The sequence below is a fragment of the Chiloscyllium punctatum genome, chromosome 13 (genome assembly GCF_047496795.1).
Source record: "Chiloscyllium punctatum isolate Juve2018m chromosome 13, sChiPun1.3, whole genome shotgun sequence".
NCBI lineage: Eukaryota > Metazoa > Chordata > Chondrichthyes > Orectolobiformes > Hemiscylliidae > Chiloscyllium > Chiloscyllium punctatum.
The window spans coordinates 86,428,236-86,456,043 of record NC_092751.1 but is presented as its reverse complement, the minus strand read 5'-3'; the positions used below and the strand labels follow the sequence as shown (position 1 = coordinate 86,456,043).

The following is a 27,808-nucleotide window of genomic DNA, read 5'->3' as shown; positions in this document are numbered from 1 at the left end:
TTAATAGGAATGCAGTCAATTTTGACAAATGGAACATTTTGATTGTATGGTTTTGTCACAGGTTGAACAATACAATGAATCAGAAACACAGAAAATAGAAGTAGGCCATTTGGGCCCTCAAGCCTGCTCTGCCATTTATTATGATCATGGCTGTTCCTCCAACTCAACAGTCTGTTTCCACATTACCCCATTTCCTTTGATCTCATTAGCCACAAGTGCTGTATTCAATTCCATGAAATCATCAAACGTCTTGGCCTCGACTGCTTTCTGTGATAGCAAATTCCACAGGCTTACCACTCTCTGGATGAAAAAAACTTCTCATCTCAGTTTTAAATGGTTTACCCTGTGTCCTTAAACTATGACCCCTGGTTCTGGGCTCTCTCGTTATCAGGAACATCCTTCCTGTATCAACTCTGTTTAGTCCTGTTAGAAATTTATAGATTTATATCATATACCTCCTCATTCTTCTGAACTCCAGTGAATATAATCCTTGCCAATTCAACCATTCCTCATACAACAGTTCTACCATCCCAGGAATCACTCTGTAAGCAATCCTTTGCTTCACTCTATAGCAAGAACATCCTTCCTCCGATAAGGATACTAAAATTGCACACACTATTCCAGATGTGGTCTCACCAAGGCCCTGTACAATTGCAGCAAAACATCCCCGGCTCCTGTACTCAAATCCTCACACTATGAAGGGTAACATATCATTTGCCTTCTTTACTGCCTGCTACACCTGCATGGTTACCTTCAGTGACTGATGTACAAAGACACCGAGGTATCATTAAACATTCCTCTCTCAGTTTATAGCCATTCTGATAATAATCTGCCTTCCTGTTTTTGCTACTAAGATGGATAACCTCACATTTATCTATATCATACTTCATAATTAGGGGACTAATATACTGGTAGGGAGATTTACTAGAGCTGCTTGGGAGGATTTAAACTAGTAAGGTGGGGGGTGGGACCCAAGGAAATAGTTAGGAAAAAGATCAATCTGAGACTGGAACAGCTGGTAAAAGAATGGAGTCAAACAGTCAGGGCAGGCAGAACAAATCAGAGAGCAAGTTAGGACTGATAAATTAAACTGCATTTACTGCAATGCAAGAGGCCTAACAGGAAGATAGATGAACTCAGGGCATGGTTCAGAACATGGGACTGGGATATCACAGCAATTACAGAGGCGTGTCTCATGAATGGACAGGACTGGCAGGATACAAACGTTCCAGGATACAAATGCTATAGGAAGGATAGAAAGAGGGCAAGAGAGGAGGCCGAGTGGCATTTTTGATAAAGGATATTATGGTTATATTTAGGGAAGATATTCCTGGGAATACATCCAGGGAAGGTATTTGGGTGGAACTGAGAATGGGATGATCACCTTATTAGGATTGTATTATAGACCCCCTAATAGAGGGAAATTGAGAAACAAATTTGTAAGGAAGTCTCAGTTATCTGTAAAAACTAATAGGCTGGTTATGGTGGGGGATTTTAACTTTGCAAACATAGACTGGGACTACTATAGTGTTAAGGGTTTAGATGAGAGGAATTTGTGAAGTGTGTACAAGAAAATTTTCTGATTCAGTGTGCGGATATTCCCACTAGAGAAGGTGCAAAACCTGACCTACTCTTGGGAAATAAGGCAGGGCAGGCGACTGAGGTGTTAGTGGGGGAGCGCTTTGGGGCCAACAACCATAATTCTACTAATTTTAAAATAGTGTTTGAAAAGGATAGACCAGATCTGAAAGTTGAAGTTCTAAATTGAACAAAGGCCAATTTTGATGGTATTAGGCAAGAACTTTCAAAAGTTGATTGGGGGCAGATATTCATAGGTAAAGGGTCAGCTGAAAATGGGAAGCCTTCAAAAATGAGATAACAAGTGTCCAGACACAGTATGTTCCTGTTAGGGTGAAAGGTAGGGCTGGTAGGTGTAGGGAATGCTGAATGACTAGAGAAATTGAGGTTTTGGTAAAGAAAATGAAGGAAGTATTTGTCAGATATAGACAGCAGAGATCGAGTGAATCCTTTGAAGTGTACAAAGGCAGTAGGAGTATACTTAAGGAGGAAATCAGGAGGGGAAAAAGGGGACATGAGATAGCTTTAGCAAATAGGGTTAAGGATAATTCAAAGGGATTCGATAAATATATTAAGAACAAAAGGCTAACTAGGGAGAGAATAGGGCTCCTCAAAGGTCAGCAAAGCAGCCCATGTGTGGAACTGCAGGAGATGGGGAGATACTAAACAAGTATTTTGCATCAGTGTTCACTGTGGAGAAGGACATGGAAGATATAGAATGTGGGGAAATAGATGGTAACATCTTGAAAAATGTCCATATTACAGAGGAGAGGTGCTGGATGTCTTAAAAAAGCATAAAGGTGGATAAATCCCCAGGACCTGATCAGGTGTACCCTCAAACTCTGTGGGATGCTGGGGAAGTGATTGCTGGGGCCTTAGCTGAGATGTTTGTATAATTGATTGTCACAGGTGGGGTACTGGAACACTTAAGGTTTGCTAAAGTGGTGCCACTATTTCAGAAAGATGGTAAGGAAAAGCCAGGGAACGATAGACCAGTGACATTGATGGTGGGCAAGTTGTTGTAGGGAAACCTGAGAGACAGATCTTTACATGTATTTGGAAAAGCAAGGACTAGGGATACTGGATTAGTGGTGCTGGAAGAGCACAGCAGTTCAGGCAGCATCTAACGAGCAGCAAAATCGACATTTCGGGCAAAAGCCCTTCATCAGGAATAAAGGCAGTGAGCCTGAAGCGTGGAGAGTTAAGCTAGAGGAGGGTGGGGGTGGGGAGGGAGTAGCATAGAGTACAATGGGTGAGTGGGGGAGGAGATGAAGGTGATAGGTCAAGGAGGAGAGGGTGGAGTGGATAGGTGGAAAAGAAGATAGGCAGGTCGGACAAGTCCGGACAAGTCAAGGAGACAGTTACTGAGCTGGAAGTTTGAAACTAGGATGAGGTGGGGGAAGGGGAAATGAGGAAGCTGTTGAAGTCCACATTGATGCCCTGGGGTTGAAGTGTTCCGAGGCGGAAGATGAGGCGTTCTTCCTCCAGGCGTCTGGTGGTGAGGGAGCGGCGGTGAAGGAGGCCCAGGACCTCCATGTCCTCGGCAGAGTGGGAGGGGGAGTTGAAATGTTGGGCCACGGGGCGGTTTGGTTAATTGGTGCGGGTGTCTCGGAGATGTTCCGTAAAGCGTTCTGCTAGGAGGCGCCCAGTCTCCCCAATGTAGAGGAGACCACATCGGGAGCAACGGATACAATAAATGATATTGGTGGATGTGCAGGTGAAACTTTGATGAATGTGGAAGGCTCTTTTAGGGCCTTGGATAGAGGTGAGGGAGGAGGTGTGGGCACAGGTTTTACAGTTCCTGCGGTGGCAGGGGAAAGTCCCAGAATGGGAGGGTGGGTCTTAGGGGGGTGTGGACCTGACCAGGTAGTCACGGAGGGAACGGTCTTTGCGGAAGGCGGAAAGGGGTGGGGAGGGAAATATATCCCTGGTGGTGGGGTCTTTTTCGAGGTGGCGGAAATGTCGGTGGATGATTTGGTTGATGCGAAGGTTTGTAGGGTGGAAGGTGAGCACCAGGGGCGTTCTGTCCTTGTTACGGTTGGAGGGGTGGGGTCTGAGGGCGGAGGTGCGGGATGTGGACGAGATGCGTTGGAGGGCATCTTTAACCACGTGGGAAGGGAAATTGCGGTCTCTAAAGAAGGAGGCCATCTGGTGTGTCCTATGGTGGAACTGGTCCTCCTGGGAGCAGATACGGCAGAGGCGGAGAAATTGGGAATACAGGATAGCATTTTTGCAAGAGACAGGGTGGGAAGAGGTGTAATCCAGGTAGCTATGGGAGTCGGTGGGTTTGTAAAAAATGTCAGTATCAAGTCGGTCGTCACTAATGGAGATGGAGAGGTCCAGGAAGGGGAACGAGGTGTCAGAGATAGTCCAGGTAAATTTAAGGTCAGGGTGGAATGTGTTGGTGAAGTTGATGAATTGCTCAACCTCCTCGCGGGAGCACGAGGTGGCGCCAATGCAGTCATCAATGTAGCGGAGGAAGAGGTGGGGAGTGGTGCCGGTGTAATTACGGAAGATCAACTGTTCTACATAGCCAACAGAGACAGGCATAGCTGGGGCCCATACGTGTGCCCATGGCTACGCCTTTGGTCTGGAGGAAGTGGGAGGATTCAAAGGAGAATTTGTTAAGGGTGAGGACCAGTTCGGCCAAATGAATGAGAGTGTCAGTGGAAGGGTACTGTTGGGGACGTCTGGAGAGGAAAAAACGGAGGGCTTGGAAGCCCTGGTCATGGCGAATGGAAGTGTAGAGGGATTGGATATCCATGGTGAAGATAAGGCGTTGGAGGCCGGGGAAACGGAAGTCTTGGAGGAGGTGGAGGGCGTGGGTGGTGTCTCGAACGTATGTGGGGAGTTCCTGGACTAGGGGGGATAGGACAGTGTCAAGGTAGGTAGAGATGAGTTCAGTGGGGCAGGAGCATGCTGAGACAATGGGTCGGCCAGGGTGGTCAGGCTTGTGGATCTTGGGAAGGAGGTAGAACCGGGCAGTGCGGGGTTCCCGGACTATGAGGTTGGAAGCTGTGGGTGGGATATCTCCTGAGGTGATGAGGTTCTGTATGGTCTGGGAGATGATGGTTTGGTGATGGGGGGTGGGGTCATGGTCGAGGGAGCAGTAGGAAGAGGTGTCCTCGAGTGGGCGTTTGGCTTCAGCGGTGTAGAGGTCAGTACGCCAGACTACCACTGCGCCCCCTTTATCCGCTGGCTTAATGGTGAGGTTGGGATTGGAGCAGAGGGATTGGAGGGCTGCGCGTTGTGAGGGTGAGAGGTTGGAGTGGGGGAGGGGGGATAACAGGTTGAGGCGGTTAATGTCCCGGCGAAGGACTAGGGATAGACAACATGTCTTTGTGTGTGGGAAATCATGTCTCACAAACTTGATAGAGTTTTTTGAAGAAGTAACAAAGAGGATTAATGAGGGCAGAGCAATGTACGTGATCTATATAGACTTCATTACGGTGTTCGACAAGGTTCTTCATGGTAGACTGGTGAGCAAGGTTAGTTCTCATGGAATACAGGGAAATCGAGCTATTTGGATATAGAACTGGCGCAAAGGTGGAAGGCAGAGGGTGGTGGTCTGGAGACTGGAGGCCTATGACCAGTGGTGCGCCACAAGGATAGGTGCTGGGTCCACTGCTTTTCGTCATTTATATAAAAAGATTTAGATGTGAACATAGGAGGTAGAGTTAGTGTGTTTGCAGGTGACACCAAAATTGGAGATGTAGTACACAGCGAAGGTTACCTCAGACAGGATCTTGATTAGGTGGGCCAATGTGCTGAAGAGTGGCAGATGGAGTTCAATTTAGATAAATGTCAGTTGCTGCATTTTGTAAATGCAAATCAGAGCAGGCCTGATGAGTGTTGCTGAGCAAGGATACCTTGGAGTGCAGATTCTTTTTTCCTTGAAAGTGGAGTCGCAGGTAAATAGGATAGTGAAGAAGGCATTTTATATGCTTTCCTTTATTGGTCAGAGCACTGAGTATAGGAGTTGGGAGGTCATGCAGCTGTACAGGACATTAGTTAGGCTATTTTGGAATACTGTGTGCAATTCTGGTCTCCCTCCTATTGGAAGAATATTGTGAAACTTGAAAGGGTTCAGAAAAGATTCACAAGGATGTTGCCAGGGTTGGAGGATATGAGCTATAGGGAGAGGCTGAATAGGCTGGGGTTGTTTTCCCTGGAGCGTCCAAGGCTGAGGGGTGACCTTATAGAGGTTTATAAAATCATAAGGAGCATGGATAGGGTAAATAGATAAGTCTTTAGGGTGAGAGGGGAAAAATTTTAAAAGGACCTAAGGGGCAACATTTTTACGTTGAGGGTGGTGCATGCATGGAATTAGCTGCCAGAAGAAGTGGTGGACACTGGAACAATTACAACATTTAAAAGGCTTCTGGATAAGTATATGAATGGGAAATGTTTAGAGGGATACGGGCAAAGTGCTGGCAAATGGGACTAGATTAGGTTAGGATATCCAGTTGGCTTAGAGTAGTTGGACCGAAGGGTCTGTATCCCTGCTGTACATCTCTATGACTCTATCTGCCATGCATTTGTCAACTCTTACAATTTGTCCAAATCACACTGAAGTAATTCTGCATCCTCCTTTCAGTGAACCTTCCCATGATGATTTGTGTCATCTAAAAACTTGGAGGTATTACACTTACAGGCAGTCCCCTGGTCGCAAATGGGTTCAATTCTGGAGTCAGTTTGCAAATTGATATGTATGCAAGTCGGAACACAATTCTGAACAATGTAAAGTAGCCATTTGTAAATACAGGAAATGTTTGTATGTCAGGTCTTTAAAATTACACCCCTGTTTAGGATCACATTTGTAAGTACAAGCGTTCATAAGTCAGCCATTCATAAATCAGGGACTCCATGTAGTTCCCTAAACCAAATCACTAGAATTATAGAATCCCTACAGTATGAAAGAAGGCCATTCAGCCCAACAAATCCACACTGACCTCTGCAAAGCATGCCATCCAGACCCAAAACCCCTACCAATCTGTGTAACCTTGCATTTTCCATGGCTATTTCATCTAACCTACACACTCCTAAACACTATAGGCAATTTAGCATCACCAATCCACCTGATCTGCACATCTTTGTGACTGTGGGAGGAAATCAGAGCATCCAGAGGAAACCCATGCAGACATGGGGAGAATGTGCAAACTCCACAATCACCAGGAGCTGGAATCGAACCCAAGTCCCTGGCACTGTGAGGCAACAGTGCTAACCACTGAGCCAACATGAATAGCTGGTGTCCTAGCACTGATCCCTGAGGTATCCCACTAGTCACTGCCTGCCATTTAGAAAAATACTTCTTCATTCCTACACTTTTTTTTCAGTCTGCCAATCAGATTTCTATCTATTTCAATACACTACCCCCACTCCCATGTACTTTAATTTTACACGCTACGTCTTATAAGTGAGATTGTGTCAAAACCTTCCTGAAAGCATTCACTGGCTCCCCTTCTTCAGCTCAACTTGTTACATCTTCAAAGAATTCCAGTAGATTTGTCAAGCATGATTTCCCATGCTGACTTTGTCATCCTGTCATCATTTTTTAAATGATCAACTATTTATAATTTATAACTGTTACAATGGACTCTATTATTTTCCACGTCTCCATTTTTGTTGCAGAATTGCCATACAAACATATTAGCCACAAATTCTTTAATGCTTAACTGTTTGATTGTTTTCTGTTTTCACATTCAGATTCCTCATTTGTGTATTGGTTCAATTCCTATTGGGCAGTGTCTGTATTGTGATTATTTAAATGGGGCAAGACTGCAGAAAACTGCAGCAGCGAGGGATCTGGGAGGGTCCTGGAGCATGAACCACACAAAATTACAATATAAGTTGTGCAAGTGATAGGTAAATCAAACAGATGTTGGCATTTATTTCAAAGGGGATGGAGTATTAACAATAGCTAAGTCTTGCTGCCAGATTGACTTAATAGCTAAGTCTTGCCAACACTTTACCAACACTTTACAAGGAACTAGTCCGACCACACCTAGAAAACTGAATAACCTTGTCTAAAGAACAATATACTGGTTATGAAAACAGTCAGAAAAGGCTGAGAAGGATGAAGCATGTAAGATTCTTAGGGAGATTAGATGAGATTCTCTACTAGTGGAAACAGGCCCTTCGGTCTCTGAAGAGTAACCAACCCAGACCCATTTCCCTCTGACTAATGCACCTAACACTATGGGCAATTTTGCATGGTCAATTCACCTGACCACATGTTTAGACTGTGGAAGGAAACCCATGCAGACACAGGGAGAATGTACAAACTCCACACAGACAGTCGCATGAGGCTAGAATCGAACCTGGAACCCTAGTGCTGTGAGGCAGCAGTACTAATCAATGAGTCACCATGCTGCCAGATTGACAGTATAGATGCAAAAGTTTATTTCCCCTGTGAGAGAGTCTAGGACCAGAGGCCATACTATCAGAGTGAAGAGTTGTCCATTTTTGACAGAAATGAGGAGGAATGTCTTCTTTCAGATGGTAATAAATCTGTGGATTTCTTTACTACAGAGAGCAGACAGGGCTGTGGTGTTAAGTATATTGAAGGCTGAAACGGACATTTCTAAACATTTAGGGAAGCAAAGGTTATAGGGAAAAGGCAGAAAGGTGGAGTTGAGGATTATTAGATCAGCCATGACCTCACTAAATAGTAAATCAAACTCGATGGGTTGAATGGCTGAACTATGCTCTTACTTTTCATGGTCTTATGGTGCTGTGGCTGTCGAAATGGATTGGAAATGGGTTGGAGTTAGGGACAACAGATGGGAGTTTGCACCAGTCTATCTCTCCAACATATTACTACGCTACTGAGTCTTTTGGGGGTTATTGCTATGGCATTGAGTCGATAGGGGATTGTTGCTATGGTAGTGAGTCCCGAACGTAAAGTCACAGTGTGTCTGTATTTGTTGTGTTGCCAAATCCCTTGTTTGTTTGACTGTGCAGCTGAGTGCATGGAGCTAAACCTGTGCTTCTTCCAAATCAAGGGACAGACCCCTTTGGAAAAACAAAAATTTTCTTCAATAATATTTAAAGCTTTCACTCCAGTAAGGATGGGTCTGACATGTCACCTCTGCGGCACCTTGTCTGAAGATTGAGTTTTAGATATAAGCTCAGGAACACAAGTGGCTGATGAAGAGTACCCAAGTCAAAAGTGGGGGCTCTTGTAGCAGAGTGCTAGTGTTCCTGTGAACCAGGATGTCAGGGATCAACTTCCACTTGCTTCAGAGGTATGTAATTATATCAATAAACAGGTAGATTAAACATGTCAAAGTCAAACTTAAGGTTATCTTGATCCGATACAAACCAACACTTGCATAAATCCCAATTAAAGCTGATAAAACTCTCTCAATAAAATCTTTGGAGAGTGTATTTATGATTGTCCCAATCAGTTACTAGGCTGTCACACATATTTGTTCTGTTTAAACCAATCTGTTCAGAGATGTTAATGACCCATCTCTGGGGGAGATTAAACTTAAACCCGGGCCTCCTGGCTCAGAGATAAGAACACTACCACTGCACCATAAGAACCCTCCCCAAACATTACCAGAGGTTAGTTAGTTCAGTTGGCTGGATAGCTGGTTTATGCTGCGGAATGATACCCACAGAATCGGGTCAATTTCTGCACTGCCTGAAGTTACCACAACCTCGTGGACGTGTCTTCTCAACCACTGCCCTCACCTTGAGGCGTGTAAACCTCAGGGTTAAACTCACCATCAGTCATTTCTCTCCAGTGTAGACTTTGGTGACTTTACCTTTTACCTAGAATATTGAACCATCACCAAACATTAGCAACTGCACCATGTTTCAGTTGGGCCCACAAAGGTAACAGGAGAAAGGGAGGTAGGTGGAAAACACCAGCTTTTTGTTGTTGAAAATCAGATAGTGGAAACCTGAAATAATCTTCTCAAAACTCACTAACCTGAAATAAAAACAGAAAATGTTTTTTGGACATACCCAGCAACACTGGAGATGGAAATGGAATCAACATTTCAGGTGAATTTCAGAACAAGGAAAGTTATGAATGTAAATGTAGCTATGTTCTTGTATTTGAGGTGTGGACAAGATGTGAATGATAGTAATTATAGCCCATCCCTCTTTGCCTTGGGGACATTAAGCATCAGCATGGAGTTGGATTTACACGTTGGATTGGTTAAAATTGGGGGAGAAATTTGATCTCCATGGTAATTTGTAATACCTTATCAATCACAGACTACCAAATTAATTTTCTAACTTGTTCCTAGAGAGATTTGGTCACCATTTGATTAGTAGGACCATAACTGCTTGTCACCATGGTACAAAATAACAGTTACTCTAACAGGCTTATAAAAAGACCATGCAGTTACTGGTGTGACCCTGTTCAAATAACTGCTGCATTTGATGGCCTATCTGATGACTTCTGTAACTGCAAAGTGAAACTCACTGAGGTCCAGTTGAACCCCAAGATCCAGCTTGGTGTTGCATCATACAGTTGAATAGGTACCAACGCTCCAGATCCAGACCCATACATTGGAAGAGCCACATAGGTGTGACACCATCAATTGGCAGTTGACATCCATGAAACTTGAACCACCAGTGTGACCACACATTCAAACAATGCCCGAATACAGATATGACTTTAAGGTGCTTTGTAAATCCAGCTTGTTATCACTTGCTTATGGAGAGTATGCTCCTCCTGACCATGTCTCTTTTTTTCACAGTCAGTCTCTGCAAACTGAAACCAACATCACAGAGGTGTAAAAACATGCATGAGATTCATATGCTGGCAATGATTCAGGAGGTAGCATTCTGGCCTTGGGGTCAGATTGTTAAGGGATCAAGCCCTACTCCAGGGACCTAAATCTAAGTCTGGGATGGCACACTGGAATGCTGCAGTGTCAGAGACATCATCCATAAAGCAAAGCCACATCTTCCTTCTTGTATGAACTAAAGAGTCACATGACATTGTGAAGAAAACCAAAATAGACCTCCTCAGTCTCCTGACCAATATTTAGTCCTTTGAGAATGATCACAAACTGGTGTTTTCTACTTTACAACAAAGATTGTACTTCAAAAAAATCACTTTGTTAACTGTAGAGTACTTTTGGATACAGCAAGGTTGTGAAAGTGCCAATACTGAGATGCAGGGCCTAGTATAGGGCTGGGGGCTCTAGGTGACTTGCCATGTTCAGGTCAAGAATAGGGGAATAGGATCTACAGCAGCACATGGGTATATACTTTCCACCCACGTCAAAATCCAGGTTCACTGTTTCTCGCTGGCACGTCTCCCAGAGGAAGGCCTTGCCTTTAACTAATTGACAAACAGTGATGCTGTACTAATGTCTCTGCACTTATTAGAGGCTGATATATTGAGTGGTGGAAAATTAAAGCTGGTTTAAAAATAATAACTAAATGTTTAAAGCATTCTGTTTTTTTTCTTAAAAAGCCTCAGGTTCTATAGAGAAGGAAATCTGCTGTCCTTACACGGCCTGTCTTCCACGTGACTCCAGACCCGTGGCAAGGTGGTCACCACTTTAATGGCTAAGCAAACCATACAGTTCAAGGGGCAGTCAGGGATGGACAACAAATGCTGGTCTGGCCAGCAATGCCCATTGCCCCTAAACGAATGAAGAGGGAAATAAGCTGTCCATGACTTTCTTCCACGTCAAAGCTGAAACTCATCAACTTGTGGCCTGGGGATACACCGCAACTTGGATTTATATAGCACCTTATGTGGCAAATGTCCCAATTAGGTGTTTTACAAACTTTGACACCAAAGTCATATTGAAATAGGTGACCAAAAGAAAATACAATCATCCATTTTGACAGGGATGGAAAATATAGAGCTCTGTGCTGCTGCAGGTCCCATTCCCTGATCCAAACACAGCAAGTCTTGTAGAGGCTCCAGTCCCTGCATTTTGATATGTCACCTTTCACAACCTTAGGGTTCCAAATGTACTCACAATAAACAAAAGGAAGAAAGAGGCATAGTGGTTTAGGGAAGGGAGATCCAGAATTTACAGCCAGGCAACTGGAGGTTCGGCCATCAGTTGTGCAGGGAAGGGAGTTGTGGACTGACAAGTGAAATCGCTGTATGTTCTGAGGAGGTTACAAAGAAAGGGAGGGGATTTAGGCACAAGGATGAGAATACAGGTTCACACTGCACAAGACTCTGAAAGTATCTGACAACACAACGGTTAAAAGTTAGGAAAAAGTTAAAATCTTAAACACTGGCCAAAAAGGCTTGTTCAGCAGGTATTGTGTCATAGAGATATCACTATGTAGAGTTAACAGTAGTGTCAAGGAAGGAGCCAAATTTGCTTGCAGCTTTCATTAATGCAGACTTTGCTCAGGACAGATCTGCGCAGACGAGTGTTGTCATTTATCTTGGCCCTGAGTTAATCACTTCACAATCAGTGACTCCTCCCAGTGAGAGGGGCCTTCCCGCTGTGTTGCTTTCACCAAAGGTTACTCAAAGTCGTTGCACCTCGGCTCAGTACAGTAATTGCTCGGGAATGAAGAGCGGGCCCCTGTCGAGGCAGGAGTTGGGGAGGAGGACGATTGACAAACCGGCTGGATTAACCGCCTGATGTTTCAGAGAACACCACGCCCTACACTGGTGAGCTGCCTGTCCTCTCCAGTTATTCACTTAGAACACTGAAACAGGCCATTCAGCCCACTGGATCCATGTTTACTCACATGGGCACCTCATCATTTTAACTTTTTTGTTTTATTCCTTTGTCCCTCGTGAAGTTTCACCGCTTGAATGCTATTTGCTTCAATCATCAATGAATGGTCATTGACCTGAGATGCTGCTTGATCTTTTAAGATTAAAAAAAAATGATCTGCTGTGTCTCACCAGCATTCTCTGTATTTGATATTTATGACCCCATGCTCTTCCCCCAGTTCGGATCAAATGGCCAAATTGTGCTCTGTGTAACCTACCTTTTTTTTCTTTCGGGGCAGCTTTGGGCTTGTAAACGGATGGTGTATGTGTCCGCAGCCCCCAGGTGTGGAATCATGGCCTCGCTGGATGTGGTCAGACTCAGGAGAAAATGGACGTGGCTGAGTCGTGGGGGGGGGGAGGGTCCTGTGGTGGGTTCATAGCATCAGCTGCAGGTCCTAACTTGTGAATTAATCCCTCCGGGCCCACCCCAAACATAGCCAGCTCGTCCAGGGGCCAGAGATTCTCATCAAAGGGTCAAAAATAATGATCATCTTTGTCAGGAAGGTGGCGGGCAGGGGCTGACTCTCAGTGACGTTTCTCGCTGCACCTCTCATCAACAAGGCTGCCATTTTGTCAGCTTCCCCTCGCCGGTAACCATGGCGACGCCGTGGCTTCCCTTCATTACTTCACTGTTAAAATGTTCACTTCTTGTTATTTAAAAATAAAGGACCCGGCTACAGGGAGAGGCTGATTAGGCCGGGGCTGCTTTCCCTGGAGTGTTGGAGGCTGAGGGGTGACCTTATAAAATCATGAGGGGCATGGATAGTGTAAATAGACAAAGTCTTTTCCCTGGGGTGGGGGAGTCCAGAACTGGAGGGCATAGGTTTAGGGTGAGAGGGGGGAAAAAAATTTAAAGGGACCTAAGGGGCAACATTTTCACACACAGGATGGTGCGTGTATGGAATGAGAGGAAATGGTGGAGGCTGGTACAATTACAACATTTAAACCACATCTGGATGGGTATATGAATAGGAAGGGTTTAGAGGGGTTTGGGCCAAGTGCTGGCAAATGGGACTAGATTAGGTTAGGACATCTGGTCAGCATAGACGTGTCGGACCAAAGGGTTCCTTTCAGTGCTGACTCTATGACTCTAAACACGTCAGGGGACTTTCTGAGGCATCCGGGGGTGCCTCAGCCAACGCTCCAATGGTGAAATTCTCTCAAGGCCTGACTGAAAAGGTAAATGTGTTGTTTCCCTCTCACAGGGGTAAGGGGGGGGGGTTTGTTTGATCACAGGTTGTGCTTCTCGATGGAGACCAGGAGACAGGAGGACAGGAGATTCACCAGGATGTTGTTTAGGGATGGAATGTTTCAGCAAAGAGAGGCTGGATACATTTGGTTGTTCTCTTAAGAGCAAAGACAATTGAGGGAGGACCTGGTAGAGGTTTATAAGATTATGAGAGCATGGACAGGGTGGATAGAAAGCAGCTGTTCCCCTTAGTTGAAGAGTCAATAACAAACATATCATTTTAAAGTGAAAGGTTTAGAGGGGATTCACGGAAAAACTGAGGTGCACAGTTGGGGAGGAGATAGTCAAGGCAAGAAACTTCACAATCTGTAAAAAGTACTTGGAATACTTGAAGTGTTATAACAATGGGTCCAGTGCTGGAAAGTGGGACTAGAGTAGGTATTTGAGTGTCTTTGGCAGTTGAGAATTGATGGTCGAAGGTCCTCTTCAGTATGGTATGATTCTAAGATTCTATCAGCTTCAGCATCTCCAAACAAATTGTACTAAGGCAGTCACCTATTAGAACCAAAATTGCAAAGTAAAAGCAGATTTTCAACAATGTTGATGCCTAAGCACCTTGCCAGTGATGGGCAAAGTGCCAAGCAGCCCTCCCACTCAAAGACTAATTGTGCCACTTAAGTGGTTAAATGCCAATTGAGGTTCTCCTCCTTATACCATCGGTACTTTACCAGGGGTTGGTGGGCCCTCTGCCATACGAACAGACTACCAGGTAAACACTGGCAGCCTGTCAGTGGGCTTGTTTGGGGGCAGGGTCTTCTTTCAGGATTCTCCTTGGCCAATGGAAGTGGCTGAATGTCTATTACTGCACCAGGCTGTAAACTCTAAACTTCCATCCTCCTTTCACTTGCTGACAACTTTTGTCTCACAACATTCGTATGGAACCCCTGAGGTCCTTTTCTCAACCTAAAACAGATGATATAAATGCAAGGTGCTGTCAAAGATCAGCACAATTAATGATATGACACATCACTCATCAAGAAATGTCGGAAGCTAAACCAATCCATTTAGAAAAATGATTCATAGGTTTGCTTTTCAAATAGAATTGGGTGGAGGACAACACTGTGACTTATTTAACAGGTAGTCAGTATAGCATGGAGATCGATCACTGCTACACAACATTCATCTTCGACACATCCATACAATTATCTCATATCCAAATGCATGTTCCACCTTGTACCCCACACAGATACATACCACTCTCACACCCATACACAGACTCATATGTGCAGAAATACTGATTCACATCATAAACACATATCAAGTCACACCCCACATACACATGCCAACTCACACCCATATGCACCAGTTCTCATTCACATGCATGTGTTTGTATATGTGTGCATGTGTTTGTGTGTATATATGTATGTATATGTGTACGGGTGTATGTTGTGTATTGGTGTGTTTTGATATATGTGTGTAGCTGTATGTCAGGAATAAGTGGGGATAGACACCAACATAAATATGAAAACATGCACATATACACTCATCCCCACACACATATAGAATCTCACTCACAAACAGACTGGCATGCTCACAAAAATGTACTAGACACATGTGCAAATAAGCTGACACACAAATACAAACATATTTGGCTTCTATTGTTCAGTATCATTATTGACTGCTTTTCTGTGTCTAAGCCAGGAATGATGATGAGTGTTAAACTTATCACTGTTCTGCCCCAGAAGGCAGAGGAGGCCAAGTCTCTGGATATTTTCAAGAAAGAGATGGATAGAGATCTTAGAAATAGTGGAATCAAGGATTATGGGGATAAGGCAGGAACAGGAGACTGATTGTGGATGATCAACCATGATCATAATGAATGATGGTGCTGGCTCGAAGGGCTGAATGGCCTCCTCCTGCACCTATTGTCTATCACCACTACATGTGGAAGCTGGAAACTCCCACCAAGTATAAAAACAAAACCTTTCATTTTCATTTCCCCTTCATGCACACCCACTTTGAATGAGTTTGGGGTTTTTAAATGAATAATTCGCAGCTGTGGCTTCACGCTCCCAGGTTCTGACTATAAATTCACCAAATCTTGTAAATATGCTTAATCAACCTGTTCAGAGATTTTATGACACACTAAAATGAAAAAGAATGCAGATGATGGAAATCTGAAGTTAAAAACATAAGTTGCTAGATAAACTCAGGTTTGGCAGCAACTGTGGAGAGAGAGAGAGAGAGAGAACGGAGTTAACATTTTGAATCCAATGACCTTTCTTCAGAATAGCTGGATAAAAGGGAGTAGGTGGGCGGGGAGTGAGCAGATCAGTGGAGTTAGAGGCCAGAGAGAGAGAGAGAGAACAACAGTCAGGAAGCTTAAGGAATGGATGATAGTGTGCATGGGAGAAAGAAAAGCTGATAATGGGGACCCATTAGTAGGTGAAAATGGGTTGGCTGTGCTGAAAGCAGCCCATGTTATGATGGGGCATAGAGTGAGGAGGTGGGAACTCCTAGGTTCAAAACAGTAGGCTAGCCCCAGCAGGACAGAAGAAGCACTTCAGTGATACCTTCAAGGTTTCACTGGTGAACTGCAGCATTCCTGCAGTACCTGGGAATCACTGGTCTGAGACAATCCAATGTGGAGGAGAAGCATCCAGACAGGCTTCGAGTGCTTCAAGACTTTGCCATCTATAAAAAATGGAAACCAGGCAAAAACAGTAAAAGAAGTGCGCCACTACACCAACACCCCACTACCCCTTCCCCTGACCTCCATCTGTACCAGGTGTAACAGAGCCTGAGGTAGCCCCATCGGTCTGTACAGCCACCTATGGTCTCACCCTGAGAGTGGAAGAGTCTTCCTCGACTGTGAGGGACATGAAAGGATACAGAGGAATGTGTTCAGGTTCTAAAATTATTAAACTCATTGTCTCTTTAGGCTCCATCTCTGTCTGCTCACTTTCCCATGTCCCCACCCAGTCTTCAGCACATATACCTTTTTTTTTCTAATTACTATCCGTTCTGAACAAGGGTCACTGGACTTACTCTCCACAATTCCAGTAATTTATCTTCACATTATATTACCTCTGGAGCAGGACCAGAGGAAGGGTCACTGGATCCAAAAATATTAACTTCACAGATGCTGCCAGACCTGCTGAGCTTTTCCAGCAACTTCTGTTTTTGTTTCTGATTTACAGTATCCACAGTTCTTTTGATTTTTCTTCTAGCCAAGAGGCTACACTCTGTCACAAGAGCCCTCTTCTGTGGGAGTACAAAGTTAAAAACCAGGTAGCTGATGAAGAAGCAGCGCTCCGAAAGCTAATGCTTCCAGATAAATCTGTTGGACCATAACCTGGTGTTGTGTGATTTTTAACTTTGTCCATCTGAGTCCTACACCGGCTCCTCAACTTCTACGGGAGTGGGATAGGTAGGTTGTGTGGAAAACGCCTTGCATGAAGAGCTGTGACAGGCTAAGTCGGCTTCTGTTTCTCTCACGGTTTTGGGTGGGACAGATTTGAGTTGAAGTGCAGCAGGGGTTGCAGAGTCTGTGCCCCCTCTCCTTGGTTTGCCAGATTGCCCTGGCGCTTTCGGTGGAAGTGTTGCATCAGCCAGTGAGGTTACTCGAGGTCACTGACATTCACCACTCTGACAGAAAGCATGAGAGCTCCTGATGGAACTATATCCAATAAGATAGAGACAGGGCTTGTCTGATTCAGAGTGAACCAATTGGAAGGAGCTGGCACACACCGACAGGAACTTATTCATTTCACTCGCTGATGGTAATATGGTCGGGTGTTACTGGGGTGATAAAGGGTCGGCCTGATTTGGTCGAGAGCAACAGCCGACGTCTGGCCAGAGGTGACTGTTTCACGAGAAACGATCAATCTCGCACGTAGAGGGTGAACTAAACGTTAACTAATGCTTTCGGAGGGAGCTGCTGTCAGCTTACATTTCACAAGAATCAGCGTCCTTGCAGATCTTTCCGCGTGGATATGCAAAACTATTTTAAAACACGGTGGTGTTGGTTATTTTCAGGACTGCATACTTTTTTTTCAATAAACACCCACGCTCTGTGAGCCTTACAACAGCAACCACATTTATTTCTTTAACGTTTTACATAAGACTGAAATTGCATTTCGCGATTTTTTTGTTTAAGCCTCACCCCCACCTTTTCACTGCTGTGTCTGTCAATGACTCGCCTCATGCAATATTGACAAATCGAGCTTCTTACCGCTGGACTCTCAGCGTATGTGAGCACACCCTGTGGGTCCACCCAGTGTGTATAGGCAATCGCTGTGGACCTGCTCTGTATACAGACACAGACACTAGAACCCCAGAGACAGACTCTGGACCCCTATATTTGCACAGACACAGACCTAGGAACCCCAGTGTATACTAACATGGTTTCTAGACCCCCAGTGTATGCTAACATAAATTCTCGACCCCTGGTATATGCAGAGACAGACCCCCACGATACGTAGATTAGACTAGATTCCCTACAGTATGGAAACAGGTCCTTCGGCCCAACAAGTCCATAAGGTAAAAACAATGACTGCAGATGCTGAAAATCAAATACTGGATTAGTGGTGCTGGAAGAGCACAGCAGTTCAGGCAGCATCCAACGAGCAGCGAAATCAACGTTTCGGGCAAAAGCCCTTCATCAGGAATAAAGGCAGTGAGCCTGAAGCATGGAGAGATAAGCTAGAGGAGGGTGGGGGTGGGGAGAGAGTAGCATAGAGTATAATGGGTGAGTGGGGGAGGGGATGAAGGTGATAGGCCAAGGAGGAGAGGGTGGAGTGGATAGGTGGAAAAGAAGATAGGCAGGTCGGACAAGTCAAGGAGACAGTAACTGAGCTGGAAGTTTGAAACTAGGATGAGGTGGGGGAAGGGGAAATGAGGAAGCTGTTGAAGTCCACATTGATGCCCTGGGGTTGAAGTGTTCCGAGGCGGAAGATGAGGCGTTCTTCCTCCAGGCATCTGGTGGTGAGGGAGCGGCGGTGAAGGAGGCCCAGGACCTCCATGTCCTCGGCAGAGTGGGAGGGGGAGTTGAAATGTTGGGCCACAGGGCGGTTTGGTTGATTGGTGCGGGTGTCTCGGAGATATTCCCTAAAGCGCTCTGCTAGGAGGCGCCCAGTCTCCCCAATGTAGAGGAGACCACATCGGGAGCAACGGATACAATAAATGATATTGGTGGATGTGCAGGTGAAACTTTGATGGATGTGGAAGGCTCCTTTAGGGCCTTGGATAGAGGTGAGGGAGGAGGTGTGGGCACAGGTTTTACAGTTCCTGCGGTGGCAGGGGAAAGTGCCAGAATGGGAGGGTGGGTCGTAGGGGGGTGTGGACCTGACCAGGTAGTCACAGAGGGAACGGTCTTTGCGGAAGGCGGAAAGGGGTGGGGAGGGAAATATATCCCTGGTGGTGGGGTCTTTTTGGAGGTGGCGGAAATGTCGGTGGATGATTTGGTTGATGCAAAGGTTTGTAGGGTGGAAGGTGAGCACCAGGGGCGTTCTGTCCTTGTTACGGTTGGAGGGGTGGGGTCTGAGGGTGGAGGTGCGGGATGTGGACGAGATGCGTTGGAGGGCATCTTTAACCACGTGGGAAGGGAAATTGCGGTCTCTAAAGAAGGAGGCCAGCTGGTGTGTCCTATGGTGGAACTGGTCCTCCTGGGAGCAGATACGGCGGAGGCGGAGAAATTGGGAATACGGGATGGCATTTTTGCAAGAGATAGGGTGGGAAGAGGTGTAATCCAGGTAGCTATGGGAGTCAGTGGGTTTGTAAAAAATGTCAGTGTTAAGTCGGTCGTCACTAATGGAGATGGAGAGGTCCAGGAAGGGGAGCGAGGTGTCAGAGATAGTCCAGGTAAATTTAAGGTCAGGGTGGAATATGTTGGTGAAGTTGATGAATTGCTCAACCTCCTCGCGGGAGCACGAGGTGGCGCCAATGCAGTCATCAATGTAGCGGAGGAAGAGGTGGGGAGTGGTGCCAGTGTAATTACGGAAGATCAACTGTTCTACGTAGCCAACAAAGAGACAGGCATAGCTGGGGCCCATACGTGTGCCCATGGCTACGCCTTTGGTCTGGAGGAAGTGGGAGGATTCAAAGGAGAAATTGTTAAGGGTGAGGACCAGTTCGGCCAAACGAATGAGAGTGTCAGTGGAAGGGTACTGTTGGGGACGTCTAGAGAGGAAAAAACGGAGGGCTTGGAGGCCCTGGTCATGGCGAATGGAGGTGTAGAGGGATTGGATATCCATGGTGAAGATAAGGCGTTGGGGGCCGGGGAAACGGAAGTCTTGGAGGAGGTGGAGGGCGTGGGTGGTGTCTCTAACATATGTGGGGAGTTCCTGGACTAGGGGGGATAGGACAGTGTCAAGGTAGGTAGAGATGAGTTCAGTGGGGCAGGAGCATGCTGAGACAATGGGTCGGCCAGGGTGGTCAGGCTTGTGGATCTTGGGAAGGAGGTAGAACCGGGCAGTGCGGGGTTCCCGGACTATGAGGTTGGAAGCTGTGGGTGGGAGATCTCCTGAGGTGATGAGGTTCTGTATGGTCTGGGAGATGATGGTTTGGTGATGGGGGGTGGGGTCATGGTCGAGGGAGCAGTAGGAAGAGGTGTCTTCGAGTTGGCGTTTGGCTTCAGCGGTGTAGAGGTCAGTGCGCCAGACTACCACTGCGCCCCCTTTATCCGCTGGCTTGATGGTGAGGTTGGGATTGGAGCAGAGGGATTGGAGGGCTGCGCGTTGTGAGGGTGAGAGGTTGGAGTGGGGGAGGGGGGACGACAGGTTGAGGCGGTTAATGTCCCGGCGGCAGTTGTAAATGAAGAGGTCGAGGGCAGGTAATAGGCCAGCGCGGGGTGTCCAGGTGGATGCAGTGTGTTGGAGGTGGGCGAAGGGGTCCTCGGAAGGTGGGCGGGAGTCCTGATTGTGAAAGTAAGCTCGGAGGCGGAGGCGACGGAAGAATTGTTCGATGTCACGTCGTGTATTAAATTCATTGATGCGTGGACGGAGGGGGATGAAGGTGAGTCCTTTGCTGAGGACTGATCGTTCATCCTCAGTGAGTGGGAGGTCTGGAGGGATGGTGAAAACTCGGCAGGGCCGGGAGCTGGGATCTGGTGTGGGTGTTGAGCTGGAAGTGGGGTCGGAGCCAGTACCTGGAGTGGGTGTGATGGTGGGGGGAATGGGGGTGGAGGCATGAGCAGGGGTAATGTTGCCCTCGGGGTTCTGGGGTGTGGGTATAGTGACAGTGGGGTCTGTGGGGGAACAAGTCCATACCGATCCTCCAAAGAGCAACTCACCCAGACCCATTCTCCTACCGTATATTTACCCCTTACTAATGCACCTAACACAAGGGCAATTTAGCATGGCCGGTTCACCTGACCTGCACATCTTTGGATTGTGGAAGGAAACCAGAGCACCCAGAGGAAATCCTGAGGCTGGAATCAAATCCGGACCCCTGGCGCTGTGAGGCAGCAGTGCTAACCACTGAGCCACCGTGCTGCCCCAGATGCACACCCAGGACCCCCATTGTATACTAACAGATTCTAGATCCCCAGCGTGCACAGAGATAGATCCATGACACCCACTACATACAAATGCACACCCTGGATTCACAGTGTATACTGACACAGACCCAAGACACAATGTATATAGAGACAGACCCAGGACCCCCAGTGATAACATAAACTTCTTTAACATAGGCTGGGACTGCCATACAGTTCAGGGCTTTGTTAAGTGTGCACAAGAAAATTTTCTTATTCAGTATGTGGATGTACCCACTAGACAAGGAGCAAAACCTGACCTTCTCTTAGGAAATAAAGCAGGGCAAATGACTGAGATGTCAGAGGGGGAACACTTTGGGGCCAGTGATCATAATTCTATTAGTTTTAAAATAGTTATGGAAAGGGATAGACCTGATCTAAAAGTTGAAATTCTGAATTGGAGTTAGGCCAATTTTGACAATATTAGGCAAGAACTTTCAAAAGCTGATTGGGGAGGCTATTCACAATAAAGGGATGGCTGGAATGTGGGAGGTTTTTAAAAATTAGATAACAAGAGTCTAGAGACAATATGTTCCTGTTAGTGTGAAAGGCAAAGTTGGTTGGTATAGGGAATGCTGGGTGACTACAGAAACTGAGTCTCTGGTCAAGAAAAAGAAGGGATCAATAATTCCCTAGAAGAGTATAAGGGCAATAGGAGTATACTCAAGAGGGAAATCAGGAGGGCAAAAAGAGGACATAAGATAGCTTTGACAAATAGAATTATGGATTCTACAAATTAAGGACGAAAAAGTAACTAGGGAGAGAATAGGGCCTGTTAAAGATCAACAAGGCCATCTATGTGTAGAACCACAGGAGATGGTGAGATACTAAATGAGTATTTCGCGATAGTTTTTACTATGGAGAAAGATATGGAAGCTAGAGAACTTGGAGAAATGAAAAGTGATATCTTGAAAAGTGTCCATATTGCAGAGAAGGGGGTGCTGGACATCTTAAAACTCTATGACTCTAAAACACATAAAGGTGGATAAATCCCCAGGATCTGATCAGATATATCCCAGAACTTTGTGGGAAGCTAGGGAAGTGGTTACTGGACTCCTTGCTGAGATATCCATATCATCAACAGCCATGGGTTAGGAGCCAGAAGACTAGAGGTTGGCTAATGTGGTGCCATTATTTAGGAAAGGTAGTAAGGAAAAGCCAGGGAGCTATAGACCATTGAGCCTGATGTCAGTGGAGCGTAAGTTGTTGGAGGGAATTTACATGTATTTGGAAAGGCAAGGACTGATTAGGGATAGTTAACATGGCTTTGTGCATGAGAAATTGTGTCTCCCTAACTTGACTGAGGTATTGAAGAAGTGACAAAGAAGATTGACGAAGGCAGAGAAGTGGATATTGGCTGAATGGACTTCAGCAAGCTGTTTGACAAGATTGCACATGGTCGGCTGGTTAGCTAGGTTAAATCCCATGGAATACAGTGTGAGACATATAATAAAAGTTATTTACATTGAGTTCACATTTAACGATAAGTCCTCCCCTTTTGGTGTAGGGGATTAGCAAGTCACTAATAAACAAACACTCAAAATACACGTAGTTAGTAATACAATCAACTTCCCCATCTTGGGCTATTGTAACAATTCTTATCAAGCATCAAGTTCAGTCACTGGTTGCTTGTTAGCAACATACATGGACTCAAGATTCCACAGTTCTCTTCATTTGTATCCATCTTGAGGATACTTCTTTAATACTTTTCCTTCTTTGTCAATTTTATGAATGATTGTGTCATTGAATCACCTCCATGTGAAAGTGCCTCCTCAGGTCTGCAATGTACATGTTATCAAACAATTCAGCTCTAACAAATTGCAGTGTGCTCATCAGGCTTTAGCTTCAGCTTATGCTTCCCCTCTTTTTTCAAGGTATCTGTTTGTCATTATTTTTGGGCCCTTTCACTTCAGCTCACTGTCACTGTTTTAAAGTCAGTTTTTCTGTGGATTATGTGACAGTGTCTTATAGTTTAAACTTTGCTTTTATGCTCTTCTGAGCTACACTAATCCATTTGTCAAGTAGGTATACATGTCTAAGGGCCCGTGCTTCAGTCCAGTTTTTTTTACCATGCATTCCCTCATGTTTGTTACTTCCAAGGTAACAATTACTTTTGCATACTTACATCACTATCTCAAGACCATGTCTTGACTCCCGTATGATCTTATCAAAAGATCTATGAGATTTTACTTATCTCTCCACTTACAGTCCCGATGCCTCGGGAATTCTCTTAAAAGGAAAGACAAGAGCACAAACATCCCCATGCAAAGGCTATCAGTTTAGTACACTCACCAAAATTTCCTTTTCACTAAAATTCATGTTAACTTCAATTACCATTCCAACTGATTATTCTGATTTGTTTCCTTCTACCACTACTCTCCAATCCTAATTAATTCATCTCATCCAATTTTACAATTTAACTATTTCCACCAACTAATTCCAGAGGTCTAGAGTGATTCGTAGTCTGTGGTAAATCATCATATAATATTTTAAAACAGAAGTCCAACATTTCTGTTTGATTCAGGCAAAACATACTTTGTTGATTCCTTTTCAAAGATGACCCACGTTTTTTAAAGTTACTTTCTAACTCGTTATTGATAATTGATATATCTCTGCAAATTTGTCCAAATTCAAAATGCTGTCAACTCCCTCAGAGGGAATAAATTCCTGATGCCCAAAACATTTAATGTTTTTACAGTGGTTCTCCAATGCTGAGATGTGTTGTTAACGAATGGCTTGATGGTTGGAGGATGCCTCATCCATCACTGTGTTGCGACAGTGAAAGTCTGCGTTCCTGTTCAGAAGTCCGTAACTATCGGTAAAAGCCTTCAGTATCTTCAATTTTCTGAAAAACAAAACAGCATTTATCCATTCCACTTCAAGCAGAATGAGTTGACTAGTAGTGATTTAAGGGGTGGGATGAAAGCTTCTGGACTAAATGATACCAACGATCTCTCTTCATCGCGTACAAAAATAACTGTGTTATAATTGACAAAGGAAAAGCCCACCTCCCTTTTCAGATTGTAGTCTTTTTTTTAAAAAAAAGACTCCTTGATATAAGTTTCATCAGAATTTTATTTAAAGAGAATTGCATTTCTAAAATTCCAATTTTCTTACTACTTGGACACTTTCACACCAAAGTACATTCACAATGAGAAAATGTTATCATCCGGAATTAAAGATTCACTCATGTTAAAACATTTTTTGAATATTCACTCTGGCCAGAAAATGAAATTTCAAATGTGACAATTTCCAATTCCAAGAGATAAATTTTTACCAAGCTTTATGACTCAAGTCATGATGGTGGTATAGTAGTGAGCATAGCTGCCTTCCAAGCAGTCCACCTAGGTTCAAATTCCCAGCCATTGCAAGCTGTGACTTTATTTTACAGAATGAGCTTCCAGAGGAAGTGGTGAAGGTTGGTACAATTGCAACATTTAAAAGGCATTTGGATGGGTATATGAATAGGAAAGGTTTGGAGGGATATGGGCCGGGTGCTGGCAGGTGGGACTAGATTGGGTTGGGATATCTGGTCGGCATGGACGGGTTGGACCGAAGGGTCTGTTTCCATGCTGTGCATCTCTATGGCTCTAATTTTTAAAGCAACATTTCATCACAGATGTTTGCTTTACACAACCACTGATAGTTCCTTAAAAGGGCATTACATTAACCAACAATGTTCCACACTGACACAGACACACATTACCCTTTCAAATCACCATACATAGTTTGAATTTTGAAAAAGTTCAAATCATTCCCAGATCTCTAGCTCCAGGGAATGAAAATACAAATGTTACACAACATTTAGCAATGAACGAACAAAGGTTTTTTCAAACCAAACCACAAAGAGTTAACGCTTAGTTCAGGAATGCAGCACCGAAAACTCTCCCTGACCCCCTCTGTTTCTTTTTCGTTCGCAGCTGCTGCAGTTGCTCCCTGGTCTTTTTTAAGCCTTTTGGACAATTTGTCTATCATTTTTGGCAGCGCGTGGTCATGTCGTGCCAGTTGGTCCATTCATATTTATGATCAATCCTCCCCCATTTTTCAGGTTTTTTTTGCTTGGACTGGGTTTTGTGTTGCTTGGTCTGTAAGGGGGCTAAACGGGGCTCCTTGGCATCGCTGGACTCAGGGGAGGTCTGACTCTCTTTCATATTTTGCTTTCCAATTGACCTAGTGAGGGGTAGAGTGGCCTTCTACCAGTCAATGGAATAATAGACTTAGGAGGGACTGGTTGGGGGTTTGGATTCTTTGTCAGGTAGTTTCATTCCATTCTTCTTGGCTCTTTTTGATGCATTTCAATTTCTCACAGACTGCCTTTAATTGGCTTTTCAGTTCTGTTTTTTATCCCCTGTCATGAATTGACTTCTGTATTATCTCATTCCGTTGTCAGGTCAGTCCCATTAGGACTGGGGACTACCTTACTCATTCTAATTGCTTAATAACAGGCAAGATACCAGCAATAAAGCCTGGTTTAATGGGATATTGTTCAGCACATGGTGGGGCAACTCCAGTAAAAGTGACCAGTGTCATTTGCAACAGGCCAGTCATTTTGTCCTGTGCTCAAAGTGGATGGTCTTGCCATTTCTCCTGTGTCAGATGTCGTATTGACCATGTAACATGACTGTCTCAAAGTGCCAGTTTATTGAGGTTAAGACAGCCACCTGCAATAAAGGTTTTTGAATGGGTCCAATAGATACCAGAATTTCATGTGGTCCTAATGGTATTGGCAATAGTTTTGTTTTCTTAAGGATTAAGTTCTTTCCCCCTACTCAGATTGCAGTCGTCCGCTCATCATCAAAGGGCAGATTATGTCCATCAATCAAAGATAAGCATGTCAAATCAGCACTAGTGTCCAAAAGACAATATATCCAGGAACGCCTTCTGATGTTCAGGGAACTTGCCCTTGATGTGTTCCAGTAACAGCGATTCAGACACAGAGTCCCCAGACAGGTAAAATTTCCTGTCTCAGAGCAGGCTCAGGACCACCTGCAGCTTTCTTCTTAACCCTACAGGTCTTTGCCCTATGTCCCTCTCTCTCCCACAGTTGTGACATTTACCTTACAAGACTCCTGGTGTTGATTCTATGGTTGCATGGTTCCAAGTTTAGATTCTATATTCTGCTCGAAGCGGTTAGCCTCTTCTATGATTTCACTATACGTTTTGCAACTGGTCTCCCAATCGGGGACCATAACCTTCAACATTTTTGCTAGTTCAGGTTTTAATCCTGCGACAAAGGCAGATTTCATGGGCGCTAGATTACTGTTGTCAATTTCTTTGGTGTCTGTGCCCCCTGCCAGACTGGAATGTTCCATCCCATTGACCACAAACCTTTCTGCGTGGTCCCATAATTCCTCATTGCCTTTTTACTGAAATGCTGTAATCTTAATATAGCCTGTTTCAGCAGAGCCATAGTCCTTCAGCCAATTTCTGACTGCAGCCCAACCTGGTTCAATAAGAGCGACACGATGGCTCAATGGTTAACACTGCTGCCTCACAGCACCAGGGACCCAGGTTTGATACCAGCCTCGGGAAACTGTCTGTCTGGAGTTTGCACATTCTCCCCATGTCTGTGAAAGTTTCCTCTGAGTGCTCTGGTTTCCTCCCACAGTCCAAAGATTAACAGGTTAGGTGAATTGGCCATGCGAAATTGCCCATAGTGTTCAGTGATGTGTAGGTTAGGTACATTGGTCAGGAGTAAATATAGGATAATACTTAGGGGAATGGGTAAGGGTGAGTTACTCTTCGGAGGGTTGGTGTGGAAGATCAATATATTGGCCATCACCTAACTCTGCTTTAACTTTCCTAGTCCGTTTCCTTCTTACCATGACATTCCTGATGAAGAGCCAGTGCCCGAAACGTCAACTCTCCTGCTGTGCTGCCTGACCTGCTGTGCTTTTCCAGAGCCACACTTTCCGACTCCTATCATGACAGACAACACCTGAACTCCATCCATAGGGTGCAGACTGTATACATTTTGAAACTTTTCTAGCTCATCCCGTGTTTTCATGCCTCCCTTTATTAGGTGAGGCAGTTCTTTGGACCATGTTCCCACCAGTTTGGGACTGACAAGCTTCTAAGCTGCCTATTATGTATATTTGCATTTAACTGCTTGCCTCTCATGCTTTGCTTTTTGCCTCCTTATGGCTCCTTGTCTGTACTGGCAGTAACCTAAATGGCTGGTCCTTTTCTTCAGACTCACTAGAGCTGGGACTATATTGTCCCTTCTCAGAATCCGCACTTTACTCAGGTCTTGGGAGGTCCCTTGGCTGATTGTGTGTATGTATAGGCAGCACTTAGATATAGTTGGGATGGAAAATTTTTCATTACTGGAACTTTTTTCTTCTCAGCCAATTCTTGTTTTGTTGTTTTAAGTTCTTCACAAAGAGCTTTCAATTGTTCTTTTAGATTATTACGTTCCCGGTTATGGTTAGTTCTTTTGTCATTGTTTAATTTGTGGCATTATACATAGACACCAGCAAATTCATTCTTTACCTTTTAATCGGGTGATTTTACCCCAAACACATTTAATATCCAAGGACCATTGTCCCGTGGAGGTTCCATATTTCTGATGGATTTCTGTCAAAGTTTTCGAGGGGTCAAATTGTTGCTCAGTGTATTCCTTTAATTTTTGGAGAATTTCACCTTCATAGGTATCAGGTGGGACCTGTCCTCCATTCATCGTTGTAGCTAATTCTTGTTTCTTTTTTCCTGTCATTATTTCTTAAGACTACCAGTTTCAATAGGTCTCTCAAGTCATAGGCTAGTAGTATAGCAAAGTGCCAGA

General features: G+C 44.8%; 1 protein-coding gene across 1 annotated transcript in view; it reads right to left on the bottom strand.

Annotated features, from left to right (window-relative positions):
• Nucleotides 1-16,169: 16,169 nt before the first annotated feature.
• The window catches only part of LOC140484475 (uncharacterized), a 30,938-nt gene continuing 19,299 nt past the window's right edge, over nucleotides 16,170-27,808 (bottom strand). The window contains exons 2-3 of the mRNA XM_072582884.1: nucleotides 18,842-23,869; nucleotides 16,170-16,184 (exon numbers count right to left, since the gene is read on the bottom strand). Coding sequence (XP_072438985.1) covers nucleotides 16,170-16,184; nucleotides 18,842-20,791 — 1,965 coding nt within the window. The 5' untranslated portion in view covers nucleotides 20,792-23,869. The remainder of the gene's footprint in view (nucleotides 16,185-18,841; nucleotides 23,870-27,808) is intronic.